The 15,408-nt window shown below is 33.5% G+C and overlaps 2 protein-coding genes and 2 pseudogenes across 2 annotated transcripts; 3 read left to right on the top strand and 1 right to left on the bottom strand.

Moving 5' to 3' along the window:
- The first annotated feature begins 1,484 nt into the window (after positions 1 to 1,484).
- LOC18009607 lies at positions 1,485 to 2,592 on the top strand (annotated as a pseudogene).
- A 1,460-nt stretch (positions 2,593 to 4,052) lies between these two features.
- Positions 4,053 to 5,250, top strand: LOC18009531 (cytosolic sulfotransferase 1). Its single transcript, XM_006391776.2, has one exon. The coding sequence runs from the start codon at positions 4,089 to 4,091 to the stop codon at positions 5,073 to 5,075; it is 987 nt and encodes a 328-aa protein (XP_006391838.1). The 5' UTR covers positions 4,053 to 4,088; the 3' UTR covers positions 5,076 to 5,250.
- Positions 5,251 to 9,454: 4,204 nt separating this feature from the next.
- Positions 9,455 to 13,678, top strand: LOC18009495 (acid beta-fructofuranosidase 3, vacuolar). The gene is made up of 7 exons (XM_006391775.2): positions 9,455 to 9,905; positions 10,319 to 10,327; positions 11,318 to 11,562; positions 11,731 to 12,348; positions 12,449 to 12,858; positions 13,069 to 13,156; positions 13,305 to 13,678. The coding sequence occupies exons 1-7, from the start codon at positions 9,527 to 9,529 to the stop codon at positions 13,521 to 13,523; spliced, it is 1,968 nt and encodes a 655-aa protein (XP_006391837.1). The 5' UTR covers positions 9,455 to 9,526; the 3' UTR covers positions 13,524 to 13,678.
- Positions 13,679 to 14,285: 607 nt separating this feature from the next.
- The window catches only part of LOC18010181, a 5,811-nt pseudogene continuing 4,688 nt past the window's right edge, over positions 14,286 to 15,408 (bottom strand).

Genomic DNA, 15,408 nt, shown 5'->3' with positions numbered 1-15,408 from the left:
ACCCATCTGAACTTTACAAACGTTTTTACTGCATTCGTTTATCTTTATTTGCATCGCTATTTGCTTCTCATTAATCTGCTTAGCGTAATTCAATTCCTAATAGGTTTATTGAGCGAATCTCTCGTCTCTGTGGTTCGACCCCTACATACTACAATTGCACATCTGTGTTCTTGCAGAGTAGCTCTAGGAATTAAACTTTGAGCAGATCAGCTATTTGATATCCACCAATCATAATGTGAGATGTAGACCATACACTCATAGGATTATTGTGAAAAGAATATGAATCCTTAATTGTAACAAATTATTTTGAAAGAATATGAATCCTTAATTGTGAACCAGTTCTTCTTTCTTGTGAGGTTCTACAACATGACCTAGAACTCTAGAAGAATAGCAAGGTAATTCTAAACTTCCAATCATTTCATCATATTCGTTTGATTATGTTCATAGATTATTCAAATCCTATTCTTTCACTTTCCGAACACTAATCGTACTCTGGAAAGCTTTATATATATATATATATATATATATATATATTAACGATCACTTTTTATATGAAGCGTTTAATACTTTACAATTAATGTTATGTATTGAATTTTTTTTTTTTTTAACATTTACTTTTATAATATGATTTTATATTTTGAGTATATATATATATATAGCTGTAAAGTATTTGCCAATCGTAGTGTGACATGTAGACCGTAGACTCGTAGAGGATCTTACGGAAAGTCAATTTTCGCATGTCTATCAAGTGAAGCTCGAAATCGACTAAGCGCATGAAGGACTAGCGCACCTTGTACAAAAACAATGACAAACTTCACGCAAACCTCTGCAAGAAAATAATACTTGCGACATCATTACGCCTACATACGTAGTCCATGTGCATGTTTTGAAACTGTGCTGATAGGAAAACCAGCTACTATACATGTGGAATTCTACAAAACACCTAGAATTACTTCGAAGTAAATGGTATTAATACCATATCCTTCTGATACCCGGTATCCAAACCTAGTTACTTTCGTATAGATATTACTCTAAGCACCATTTAAGCAAGATTCAAGAGATATTCACTAATATTCTAGAGATGAAATCATGAAGCATGCAATTCTTGTTAAGAAATGAATGCTCAAGCTACACTATATAATTAAATCTAAGAGCAACCGCAGCATCGCCTAATGAGTTAAGCGTCAGAAGACTTTAATTAGGTTTGTTTTTCTCTTAACAGCAATTTAAATTAGGTTTTGTTTTTTTTTTTTTTTGGCAAACAGCAATCTTAACTAAGTTTTTTTTTTCTTAACAACAATTTTTAATTAGTTTTTTTTTACTTAACAGCAATTTTAATTAGGTTTGTTTTTACTTAACCGCAATGTTTTTATTAGCAGCAAAATATTATTTTTTTAGTATCTTGGCTTATATATATATATATATATATATATATATATATATATATATATATATACGTTTTCGTTTGAAGCTTAAACACATATTTTGGTAACAAGGACCAACAAAACAAATGGATCTGAAAGAGAAGCTTCCGGTCAACGTAAGAGACGACAAGATAAGCGAAGAAACCAAGAGTTTGATCTCTTCTCTTCCTTCACACACAGATTCCCATGGGAACAAGATGTGTAGGTTTCAAGGATGTTGGTATTACTACAACACTCTCCAAGGCGTTCTTAATTTCCAGCGAGGTTTTCAACCGCAAGACACGGATATAATCCTTGCTTCCTACCCCAAATCAGGCACCACTTGGCTCAAGGCCCTCACAGTCGCCCTCCTCGAGAGATCAAAGAACCATTCCTCTGATCATCATCCTCTACTATCTCATAATCCTCAGAGGATTGTACCATACTTTGAGCTCGGTTTATATATTGAAAGCTCGAGTCCTGACCTGACCAAGTACTCATCAGTTCCGAGGCTGTTCTCGACTCACATGCCACTGGACGCGATGCACGAGACCCTCAAGGACTCTCCTTGCAAGATTGTGTACGTGTGCAGGAACGTAAAGGACACATTGGTCTCATGGTGGTAATACACATGGTTACTATGAAAAGCCGCGCGAGAAGTGGGATTAGTGGATCTGTGGATGGTCTTAATACCAAACATTCGGATTTTCAAATCCATTCAAACATGTGGTTTTTTTTATAGATGTCACTCTAAATATCAGCGCGTCCTCTTCATGAGGTATGAGGAAATGAAAGCGGAGCCTCATGATCAGATCAAGAGACTTGCGGATTTCTTGGGTTGCCCTTTTACTAAGGAAGAAAAAGAGAATGGATGTGTGGACGAGGTCTTGGACCTTTGCTCTCTGCGTAATTTAAGCGGTTTGGAGATTAACAAAACTGGTAAAAGCTACAACTGGGATAACAAGATTTTTTTCCGTAAAGGCGAAGTCGGTGACTGGAAGAATTATCTTACTCCCGAAATGGAGAACAAGATAGACATGATCATCCAAGAGAAACTCCAAGGTTCTGGTTTGAAATTCTAGTGACGTATGTATAAGGTTTGTGTTTTCTTCGATTATACAAAATGTCCCTTTGTTCTTTTTTTTTACCAGAATGTCCCTTAATTATTGTTTGATGTGTTTTAATTAAGATTAATATTACTAGGTGTTGATTGTTATTTGCCTCGTGAGAAAATTAAATTATATCCAATAAAAAATATTTATAGAAATACATAATATCAAAGTAGTTCAATATATACAAAAGCTTATAAAAGTTACAAATTATATATGCATATAATAAGATTTGTATAGCTAAAACTTAAAATTATCATAACTAAAATCGAAAACTAAGATTTAGAATAAGTTATTTGTTTTAGTGTCACATAAACGATATTTTGTGTTGGAAAATAACTTTCAGCTATTAGGTATCCACCAATCGTAATGTGAGATGTAGACCATACACTCATGGGATTATTGTGAAAAATATGAATCCTTAAGTGTAACAAATTATTGTGAAAGAACATGAATCCTTAATTTTAAACTAGTTTTCTTTCTTTTGAGGTTCTACAACATGACCTAGAACTCTAGAAGAATAGCAAGGTAATTCTAAACTTCCAATCATTTCATCATATTCGTTTGATTATGTTAATAGATTAATCAAATCCTATTTTTTTCACTTTCCGAACATTAATCGAACTGTGGAAAGCTAAGATCACTTTTTATATGAAGCGTTTGATAGATCTTTAATTTTGAGTTTGACTGTTATGATTTTTATTTTCAGTGGAGTTACTTAATATTATGTATTGAATTTTTGTTTATTTTCAAAACAATTTACATTTATAACATGATTTTATATTTGAGTATATATATATATATATATATAGTGTAAAGCATCTGCCAATCGTAGTGTGACATGTAGACCGTAGACTCGTAGAGGATCTTACGGAAAGTCAAATTTCGCATCAGTCTATCAAGTGAATGTGAAGATCATAATATTAAGCGCATGAAGAACTAGCGCACGTTGTACAAAAATGATATGTGATGAGAACTTCACGCACACCTCTGCAAGAAATTAATACGTGCGACATCATTACGCCTACGTAGTCCACGTGCATGTTTTGAAACTGTGTTAATAAGAAAACCATATCCTTCTGATATACCCGGTATCCAAACCTAGTTACTTTCTTATAGATAATACTCTAAGCACCATTTAAGCAAGATTCAAGAGTCATTAATTCACTAATATTCTAGAGATGAATCATGAAGCATGCAATTGTTGTTAAGAAACGAATGCTCAAGCTATACTAAATCTAAGAAAACCCGCAGCATCGCCTAATGAGTTAAGCGTCAGAAGACTTTAATTAGGTTTGTTTTTCTCTTAACATCAATTTAAATTAGGTTTTGTGTTTTTCTAACAGCAATCATAACTAGGTTTGTTTTTTTCTTAACAACAATTTAAATTAGGTTTGTGTTTTACTTAACAGCCATTTTAATTAGGTTTGTTTTCTACTTAACCGCAATTTAAATTAGGTTTGTTTTTATTAGCAGCAATGTATTATTTTCTTAGTATCTTGGCTTAATATATATATATATACGTTTTCGTTTGAAGCCTAAACACATATTTTGGTAACAAGGACCAACAAAACAAATGGATCTGAAAGAGGAGCTTCCGGTCAACGTAAGAGACGACAAGATAAGCGAAGAAACCAAGACTTTGATCTCTTCTCTTCCTTCACACACAGATTCCCATGGGAACAAGATGTGTAGGTTTCAAGGATGTTGGTATTACTACAACACTCTCCAAAGCGTTCTTAATTTCCAGCGAGGTTTTCAACCGCAAGACACTGATATAATTCTTGCTTCTTACCCCAAGTCAGGCGCCACTTGGCTCAAGGCCCTCACAGTCGCACTGCTCGAGAGATCAAAGAACAATTCTTCTGATGATCATCATCCTCTACTATCGGATAATCCTCATGGTATTGTACCATTCTTGGAGATAGATATCTATCACGAAAGCTCAAGTCCTGACCTGGCCAAGTTCTCATCAGTTCCAAGGCTGTTCTCAACTCACATGCCGCTGAACACGCTACACGAGAACCTCAAGAATTCTCCTTGCAAGATTGTGTACGTGTGCAGAAACGTGAAAGACACAATTATCTCGTGGTGGTTTTTCGGGTGCGCAGTTAATAAAATAGAACCAGATAGAAGCATTCTCGAGTCTATGTTCGAATCGTTCTGCAATGGAACAATCTATTATGGACCATTTTGGGAACATCTCTTAAGCTATTGGAGAGGAAGCTTGGAAGACCCTAAGCATGTACTTTTCATGAGGTATGAGGAGATGAAAGGGAAGCCTCGTGACCAGATCAAGAGACTTGCAGACTTCTTGGATTGTCCTTTTACTAAGGAAGAAGAAGAGAATGGATGTTTGGACGAGATCTTGGATCTTTGCTCTCTGCGAAATCTGAGCGGTTTGGAGGTTAACAAAACTGGGAAAATAAACAACATAAATCACAAGGTTTTTTTCCGTAAAGGCGAAGTCGGTGACTGGAAGAATTATCTTACTCCCGAAATGGAGAACAAGATTGACATGATCATCCAAGAGAAACTCCAAGGTTCTGGTTTGAAATTCTAGAGTTAAGTGTGTTTATGGTTTATGTTTTCTTTGATGATGCAAAATAAGAGCACCTTCCGTTGTTGTATTCCTTTAAAATGTCCTTTTTATTTTCTTTCCATAATGTCTTACAATTGTTGCCGTGGTGTGTTTTAAATAATATTGTCCAATAATAGCCAATAAGATGTTTCCGCTTCATGTGAAGATTTTATATTATATCTAATAAATAAATTATTTATAAGTAGTTTACCACATTGTGGAAAACACATGATTACTATGAAAAGCCGAGAAGTGGATGAGTGGATGGTCTTAATACCATAACATTCGGATTTTCAAATCCAAATGAAAACATGTGGTTTTTTTTTATAGATGTCACTCTAAATATCATTTGAACAAGATCCGAGGATCTTTCTCTAATATTCTAAAGATAGGACATGCATTTTAGAAAATAATCAAGCAGAACTAAATCAGTTTTAAATGACGTTACAGTCATTTATCGTTCATATGAGGATTACCTAAGGAAACGGAAACGTTACAGTGTGGATTTCTCACTAACTAGTTATACATTTCAGAATAAATATGTCATGCCGACATTTGGTAAACGTTTCTATTTGAAATGGCTACTCGATATATATATACCACTACATTTCCAATTTCTGGTGGGTTCTGAAATTGTCCACTTTCAACAAAAGTGCATTTGCGACCTCTGTAGTCACATTGTTAAATAAGTTCCCAGCCCCTTTTGTTATCTTCAGGTACATATATATCACCCGTCGACAGTTACATGGTCTCAAGCTACAATTCTATCTTTGTGTTTTTAGATGCACCTTTTCGTTTTATAGAGAACCCAGAAACCACAACATATGACGATTAGCCCATTAGCACATTACGTTTAAATGCCTATGGTGATCTAGTCCTTTGGATCTGTGATAGAACTTTTTTCTAAACATGATAAATATAATGAGTATTTTAATTTACTTTTTTGTTATATGAGTTTTTATTAAATAATTGTACGTAAGAAATCACCATCACGAACTTACTGAACGTAAAAATATATATAAAAAAAATATTTTAGAAAAATATCTTAAAGAGAAAAAATGTATTCTTTGTTTTCTTGCCTCTTATATGACTTTCTCCTGTTGGGTCATTATTTAAAAAGAAAATCGAAGTTATTCTTCGATGTATACAAGAAATGTTGAATAAAAAGTATTCGTCTGAGTCAGATCCATGTCAAATCGTAGGTCACTGCTGTACCAAGCTTAATTGGCCATTTTTATTTTTTCAACAGCTTAATTGGTGTTTAATGTCTAATATTATATATTGCCACGTACGAATTTTAAAATTCATATAGTAATGATATACATCGAATCTCGAATTAGAAGAGCGATTGCATTTAGTTAATTTATTTTATTTGGATGATATTATAATATCGTGTATTATGTTAACTAATTTTTTTTCTGGCAAACAAATTTATATTAAATTGAATTTACTATGTAGTACAATCTGTTTGTCAACCAAAATGGTGGATAAATACAACTAGAGAAAAAAATACGATTTAACAGACTCTTCCATATTTTTTACTAAAATATGAGCTGCAGAGTCTGTATAAAAGTATTATATTAGTACTATATGTGGACTCCAGAGTATTGTTCATAGTTGTTGTGGAGACCCTAAACAGTATATAGAAAAATTATTTTTACTAAAATAATAACTATCGTTATTCCAACTAAATATAAAACTACAAAAATTTAATGTATATTTTTGACTAAAAATAAATTAGTGCAAGTGTTATGTTTTGTTGTTAAAAAAAAATTAACGTATTAAATAAAATGGTTGTAAATATGATATGTGCGAAGAAAATCAATTGATTAGTTATCTGATTTTTTACAATATCTTTATTTTTAATAATATTTTATATTTTTAAAGTCTCTAAAAACATTATGTTTATAGATTTGACTCTAAAATTACTATAATCATAAAAATTTAAGCATAATTCTCTTAAAAAAAAAAAAACCCTAGGCCAAACTTCTAGTTTCTTTACATAGGCACGGCTAATGTGGCAAGGACATTATGTTAACTGATATTTTACAATTTACAAGGACACTATTATAATATTTTATTCAGTATGATTTATGAACATAGCGAGGCTTGTAACAATATTTTCTTTTTGTTAAGGTCTTTTTGAGTTTTATCAAAACGTCCAATAATAGATTTGTGTCTATTGGTCTTTTTGAAACATTCTCACTTTTCCCCACGAGAGAATCTAGACAATACTTTCCTGACTTGTTTATCTTTGATTGGTGAAACCAAAACATAACTCAGCGATGTCTTCTCATCTCTCAACTATATTAATTGCCTTTAAAAATTAAAGTATAGCCACTCGTTAATCAAAAAACGATGTATATGGGTCGAGTATAATAAACTATGAGATATGAAGCTTGAATAACAAGTCAGATTCGGAAAAACAATTAAGCTAAAATCACTCTCTCTATTCTAGCTAATCTCGGATATCTTTATAATTTTAAAATTTATATATCTAACATCTGAACGGATATTTAGAATATCAAGTTTCATACTGATTTTTTTCCGAGACATGTTGGAATAAGTTAAGCTGATATAAATGAAATATTTTAACAAAAACATATATGGAAAGGAAAATTCAGGAAGATACGGAATGGGTCGGAGAACCCATTCCTAAATGGATAACATACTTTGGATAATTTTCAAAAGGACGAAAGAAAAAGAAAGTTAGATCGGAGCTAGTTTTCCCCACGTCCAACAATTTATGGATCTTGTCGTTTTTCTATTATTTGAGATCTTGTCTTTTCATTTATATATGAGAGATCGACACTAATAATATACTTGGAAGATCTTTTCACGTGGCAAAATATATTTAATAGTTAAAAACAAATTGATGATGATTTATCTTAATCATGATTAGAAGTTTTTATTATTTTATAGATGTGTACGCGACTGCGACACGATCATGATAAGACTTTACATATCTAAAATTCAAAACGAAAATTTTGACGTGGCCAGGCCATACACACAGAAGTTTATATGTATATAAAATAAACTCTCAGACGTGTTTTATATGAATATTGTGATATATGGTTACTTGCATCACCGTTTTCTGGTTGAAATAATAAAAAGCTACAACTGGTTGAGGTAGTTGGTTGGCCTGTCCTTCGCTCGTGTTCTTTTTTCTATCCAAGTAACGTGTCTAAGGTGTCTTCCGAGGGCTTGACATGAATAAAAGTTCAAAAACTAAATGACTACTACTCATTAAAAGTTGAAACAAATAATGAGGCTGGCCCATTTATAGAAACTGATTAAAACGTGGTTTTTAAAATATGTAGTTCAATACAATTGTTTTGACTAAAACTTCTAATCTAGTAGTGTGTATCAGTGTCGTTGCTCTCCTATATGTAATCGTAATAATTCAAATTGCATAATGATTATATTGTATGAAACAAATATAATTCTACATACAATATACAATATACAAAGAATTATATATAGCTACTTCTTCCCTCGTTTTCAAATTTTGATATATATTTAGAATTTTCTTACACATATAGAAATTTTTTAACAAGAATATTTTTTGTTTAAAAGATATTGTTTCATTATTTTCCTATCAATGATTTAAAATGATTGTGTTAACAAGAAACAATTTAATAGTAATTTAGCCAAAAGTTAATTAGTGCAAAAAAAAAATCAGCATTGTTCATTCAAATGTTGATTTCTATAATTATTTTTAAAATTTTGATTTTTTCAAATTTATTCTTCTAGTCCACCATATATTTTTATATCACAATATTACTTAGTTAATGATGTAATATAAAATTATAGTGTATTCTTAACTACATATGTGTGAAAGCTATCTACACAAATTATTTTTAAAAGATTTAGTTCATAAAATATGTCCTTTTGTATTTATAGTGTAAAATTCTTAAGATGCAAACACATCAATCTTTGATAGATACAGTGTATTAAATAGAAAATTAAGTGATTTAATGTTCTTTAGAATTTTTAATTAATTATATGCTATATATATTCACTCTTAAATATATTTTATTTAATGCTAAATGTTAAAACACTATATTTTCTGGAATAGGTAGAATAAAAAAAAAAACAGATTATATACAACATCCTAGGACATTTAATAGTAGTGAAAAAAGGTAAAAATATTGTGCTACCCTTCTGAAAATTCCATAACACAACACGGAAATGTGGCTCCCCACAAATGTGTCTAATTAGTTGGCCCCAAACCCATTTTATCTTTAATAAATCATTATTGAATAAACTACTGACTAAATGACTTTGTAGTCTGTAAATATGAACCAATCCAGTTCTCTCTCTAAGCTCTACCTGATTCAATATATTTATAAATTCTTTTTTTTTCTTTTTAGCTCATATAAATTGGACTTGTCATATTCTATTACAACCATCAAATCTAAAAGAGAACAGAAATGGCAATCACCGAGTCCCTCTTGCCGGTCACTTCCGAACAAGATCCATTATCCGATTCAAGATCTGATCCGATCCCGGAGACCCGCCGGAGAAGACCCATCAAAATCCATCTCGCCGTCTTTTCCGGTTTTCTGTTGATCGCTTTGTACGTTGCTCTCATCGTGACACACGACGGATCCGTCAGCAAAAATGGCGCCAATGAAGATGGAACCGTGGTGGAGTCACGTGCTCGTTTGGCAGGAGTGTCGGAAAAGAGAAACGAACGGATTTGGAGGTTTTCCGATGATCAGAAAACGGTAGCGTTTGCGTGGAACAATACTATGTTGTCGTGGCAACGAACGGCGTTTCATTTCCAGCCTGAGAAAAATTGGATGAATGGTATGAATAAAAATAAATAAAAAAGAAGACTATTTGATTAAATAATTTAATCATCATCGATTTTCTTATATATATAGCTAAAATAGTTGAAAAGTGGAAACCCTTTTTTCCAAACAACCTCAAAGAATATTCATTTTGCTCTTTTTTTCTAGAGATTCTTGAATTTCATAACGATTTATATATTAGCTAGACCATAACTCAAGAGCAAGATTTAAGTAATGTAGCAAGAATGATATCAAATATTTTTAAATTCAAATCCGGCGAAATTTCAACCATTCTTATATTACATAGAAGATTTATTATTTAAATTTGTATTTTCTTTAATTTATTATAATTTCTTCTTTTTTTTTGCTCTTTGTATCGCTATCCTCTGGTGTCTTTGAATGGCAAAATTCTGGCTTCTCCGTCTACAGATCCTAATGGTAAGCTCTAGATCCTACATTGATGTCTTCCATTTTTGTGCTTTTTACAGTATATATATTTTCTTTGGTCCTTTTCATATTTGAAAGTAAAAATAGAAAACATATCATAAGAAATTATTGGCTTCACAATTGGTAGATACATCTAAACCCCCATCAGATTATTGGTAGATATATGACCACACGACCCGTCGTTGGGCACCACAATGGTTGTCAATGGAACAAAAAAAAACTGGAAATATTGTGAGAGACAATTTATTAAAAAAAATATTTTCGCCAGACAATTTATTAATTTACACCTAAAAGGTCCAGAAAAACAAGTACAACGACAAAATCTAAACAGAAAGTCATGAAAGCCAATTATGATCCTTTTTTGTTTTTTATTTTGTTTTGTCTGTTTTGTATACACCACGTGAGTCATGCGCTAATTGTATAAATTATTGCTTGCCCATTAGTGTGTTTGAAAGTCTACTTTCTGTGATCTGTATTAACTCGTTCTAGCAACCCAACTGTATTTGAAACGTCGAAGGTAAACGTTATAGTGGTGAGTTATTTAGTAAAACGTCTTTTTAATTGTTTTATGCTAATGTTCGACATGATATCAAATTGGTCCCTTCACACTGTCACACATAGATTGTTTTTTTTTCTTACTATTTCAGCAATGAAATTAAACAATTAAAATAGATTTTACCAAACTTTTCATTCCATTCTAAGAAACTAGGCCAAAGAACAACTTAGATTATATTGGTAAATAATAAGGCACAATCATACTTTCCAGATGCTGCGCTATATTCAATTCGCAATTATTAATTTGTGAAGCAAATCTATGCTAGCCTTTTTTTAGATATATCGATTGATTTTAATTAATGAATAAATACTCGAGATCTTCTCTTAATATGAACTAGCTAAAGGGTTTTCCAATACATTATGCGTCTCTATATATATAATTTGATTATTAACCTAACAAATATGAAATGTTAAAAATTTATCCAGGGCCATTGTTCTATAAGGGATGGTACCATTTCTTCTATCAATACAACCCAAATGCAGCCGTGTGGGGTGACATTGTTTGGGGCCACGCCGTCTCAAAGGATCTTATCCACTGGCTTTACCTTCCATTTGCTATGGTTCCTGACCAATGGTATGACGCTAATGGTGTTTGGACCGGTTCAGCTACATTCCTCGATGATGGCTCCATTGTCATGCTCTACACCGGTTCCACCGACAAATTCGTGCAGGTATTGATTTTGAAAAATCCCTTTTTTATTTTACTAAGTCTCTGATTCATTGTTTTTGATTTTATATCATCAGTGTTTTTATATTACTTGAGACAGATTTACAATTTTCAATCTAATATTTGTCGGACAATTTAGCGATAATGTTATTATATAATTATGCTTTTATAGGTCCAAAACCTTGCCTATCCTGAAGACCCCAAAGATCCACTTTTGTTGAAATGGACCAAGTTCTCCGGCAACCCGGTTCTTGTGCCGCCTCCAGGTATCGGCACAAAGGACTTCCGTGACCCAACCACGGCGTGGAAGACATCTGCCGGAAAATGGCGGATCACAATAGGTTCAAAAATCAACAGAACCGGAATATCTCTTGTTTACGACACTACTGATTTCAAAACCTACGAGAAGCACGATACCTTGTTGCACCAAGTCCCAAACACCGGAATGTGGGAGTGCGTTGACTTTTATCCGGTGTCGAAGACTAAAGCCAACGGTCTTGACACTTCGGTCAATGGACCAGATGTGAAGCATATCGTGAAGGCTAGCATGGACGATACTAGAATTGACCATTATGCCATTGGGACATACTATGATTCTAATGCAACATGGGTCCCGGATAACCCTAAAATTGATGTTGGGATCAGTACCGGTTTGAGATATGATTACGGCAAATATTATGCGTCTAAGACGTTTTACGATCAACATAAGAGACGGAGAATCTTGTGGGGTTGGATCGGTGAATCTGACAGCGAAGCAGCTGATGTACAAAAGGGCTGGTCTTCCGTTCAGGTATGGTTCCTTAAGCTAACGTGGTATGAAAGTTAGGGTTTTGATATATTAGTTACTTGTGTACAAAGTTAATGGTTTGAATTAAATTAAATATGATCAGGGAATCCCAAGAACTGTTGTCTTGGACACAAAGACAGGAAAGAACTTAGTCCAATGGCCGGTTAAAGAAATCGAATCTCTGAGATTGAGCAGCAAGAAATTCCACATGAAGGTTGAACCAGGGACGGTGGTTCCGGTCGATGTGGGTCCTGCAGCTCAGCTAGACATAGAGGCTGAGTTCAAGATCAAGAAGGACGATCTCGAAGTAATTCTTGGAGATGATTCCGTGGAAGACGACAAGGAATTCAGCTGCCAAACCAGTGGTCTCTCCACCGTACGTGGGGCTTTAGGACCTTTCGGATTCTCGGTTCTCGCCGACCAAAGCTTGTCGGAGCAAACTCCGGTTTACTTTTATGTGACTAAGGGAAAAGATTCAAAACTCAGAGCTTTCTTGTGCACTGACACTTCAAGGTAATAATTCTTCCAAAAATTGATCAATCCATAAATTGATTTTAAACCTAGTTAGTCTCTGATTATAAATATAAGGTCATTACTCATTTCTGTTAAATGCATTCCTTAGTTATAAAATTTTAAAAAGCAAATTCATTATTCGAAACATACCTTAAATGTTGGATTTTAACAAAATAGTGATTTATGGTTAATCAAAATACCTTTTTATAGGTCGACCAAGGCAAACGATGTGGTGAAACCGGTATATGGAAGCTTCGTACCGGTCCTAAAAGGAGAGAAATTGACCATGAGAATCTTGGTAATAAATTATATCTTTGGAACCAAATAACAATTCATTAGTTTACATACAATAATTTCATTCTTTTATCAACAAGAATTTGATTCTTTTTTATTAACAAGAATTTGATTTAATCATGTTGTTATTAAATTTCAATTTTTTTTTATAGGTGGATCATTCGATAGTAGAAGCATTCGGACAAGGTGGAAGAACATGTATTACTTCTAGAGTATATCCGACAAAAGCCATTTACGGAGCTACAAAGCTCTTCTTGTTCAACAATGCCATTGATGCGACCGTTACGGTGTCGTTTAAGGTTTGGCAAATGAACAGTGCTTTTATTCATCCTTATTCTGCGGAGGATCTTGGTGTTTCTTCTCGCACCTGATTATTTAAAAGTGATAAGGAAGTAATAAGGGATTTTTTTATCTTATGCTTTTTAAGGTCTTTTGATTGTTGTAATGTAATGGGTCCGACTTCATTTGTGTGATTGATTCATCATGTGAGTGAAGAGAAGAAAATGAAATTATTTTCTCATTTTTTAAAAAGAAATTAGGGTTTGTAACGTTCGTTCATTGATCAATGATCATTGCTCCAAATATGGAATGAGAAAAAGTGTTCCTTGGATATATAAAGTGAGAAACACAATTTATTTTTATGTTTTGGCAACAACATGTATCATGTGAGTTTGAAACAGGATGGTGAAACAACAATGAGATTAGTACAAACAACTAGGCTACATGTCGGGAGTCGAAAATTCGACTGAAAGCGAAAAAAGAAGAAAAAAAACAAGAATTAGCTGTTTAAGCCTTTTAAAATCATCACAAAACTCATGGGCCTCCATACCTCTGGATTCTGTTAGGATTCAGTTGTTAACTTTTTGTGGAGGATTTAGGTTTAAAGAGAACCAAAAAAAAACGTCATCTTAATCAATAAAAGGAAGCTTACAAAACAATCCAATGAACTCAAACACAACAATGTCTGATTAAAAATGTACATATATATATGTGTGTGTATGTGCAACAACGAAAGGAACTACAAACCTGGCTGCCTCACAAACCGACCAGAATCAACCTTAAAAAAACTGAAAGAAAAGCAAAAAAAAAAGTAGTCAATACTATGGAAGTAGTTCATAAACTGAAAAATTCCACTAAAAACACATAAGAAAAAATGAGAAATTAGACCTTTAGGGATGTAGGTAAGAAACGGGTTTCGGTAGCTTTGTCCTCCCATTCAACCTCTTCTATCCATTCTTTCTCTCTATATTCTATGATAAGACCTTTTTCACCACCCATACCACTTTCAGAATTGAGTGGAAGCTTTCTCAACTTTGGACATCCGTTCACAACGATTGTTGCCAAACAGGGGAAGGGAAGGGGGCTCCAATAGATGCTATGCAGCTCCGGTCGTCTAAACAAACGTAGATTTTCAGCTTTTGAAAAGGAACAATCCCTGATTCTCCAACCACACAAGCCTTTTCTTTGCTTATTATATCTTCTAGTTGATCTGAAAAGTTTACATTTATATGTGTAAGATTTGGAGCAAACATCAGCCACGTCAATTCCTTAAGCCATTGGCAACCCCGTATATGCACATGGGAAAGGCTCAAGAAGCATACATTTTTTGGACTGTGCAGAGGAGAAACCGGTTCACATCTGATGCATTTCATGTCAATATTTATCTCAGAAATAGCACAACCACTGAAAAGGAGTTGACGAAGTTTGTCCATACTTGTTGGAAGTGATATTCCCCTTGACTCCAGTTGAAAACCACTGAACTCTAGAGTTTGAGTACAACTTGTAAGCTTATGAGAGCTTAAGAATTGTTCCAAACCTGACTGATAGCCAAATCCAATAGTTAGGATTTCTAAATGTTTAAACACTTGCAACTCATTCACTATGTTGAGATCCCATAAAACACCAGAACCTCGTAATCTCAATACTCTCAAATTCAAGAGACTTGATAGCCCACCAATACTAGAGAGTTGTCCGGTGAACTCCAGATCCAAGTGAATCAGTTTTTTCAACTCTTGTAGAGCGGCAGGCAGATGATTTATACAGGTATATGACAAGTTAAGATATTGCAAGGAAACTAGATTCGATATACCTGTCGGCAATTCAGAGAGCTGTTTATTCTCTGAAAGATCCAGTACAACTAGCCTTGGCATGGAGTGGAAGAATTCATCCGAGATACTTACCAAGGTCTCATTCTTCTGCAAGAACAAAGTTGTAAGTTCAAGACACTCGAGCCCATCGGAAAGATGATTAATCTTA

Source organism: Eutrema salsugineum, unplaced genomic scaffold (genome assembly GCF_000478725.1).
Source record: "Eutrema salsugineum unplaced genomic scaffold, Eutsalg1_0 scaffold_8, whole genome shotgun sequence".
NCBI lineage: Eukaryota > Viridiplantae > Streptophyta > Magnoliopsida > Brassicales > Brassicaceae > Eutrema > Eutrema salsugineum.
Note: the sequence above shows the minus strand (reverse complement) of the source record. Positions and strands in the feature narration are given on the sequence as shown.

Coding starts and splice junctions, on each gene's coding strand:
- LOC18009495 (XM_006391775.2), top strand. CDS start 9,527: ATGGCAATCACCGAGTCCCTCTTGCCGGTCACTTCCGAACAAGATCCA. Junction 12,349..12,448: donor AGGGCTGGTCTTCCGTTCAG/GTATGGTTCCTT, acceptor AAATATGATCAG/GGAATCCCAAGAACTGTTGT. Junction 12,859..13,068: donor TTGTGCACTGACACTTCAAG/GTAATAATTCTT, acceptor ACCTTTTTATAG/GTCGACCAAGGCAAACGATG.
- LOC18009531 (XM_006391776.2), top strand. CDS start 4,089: ATGGATCTGAAAGAGGAGCTTCCGGTCAACGTAAGAGACGACAAGATA.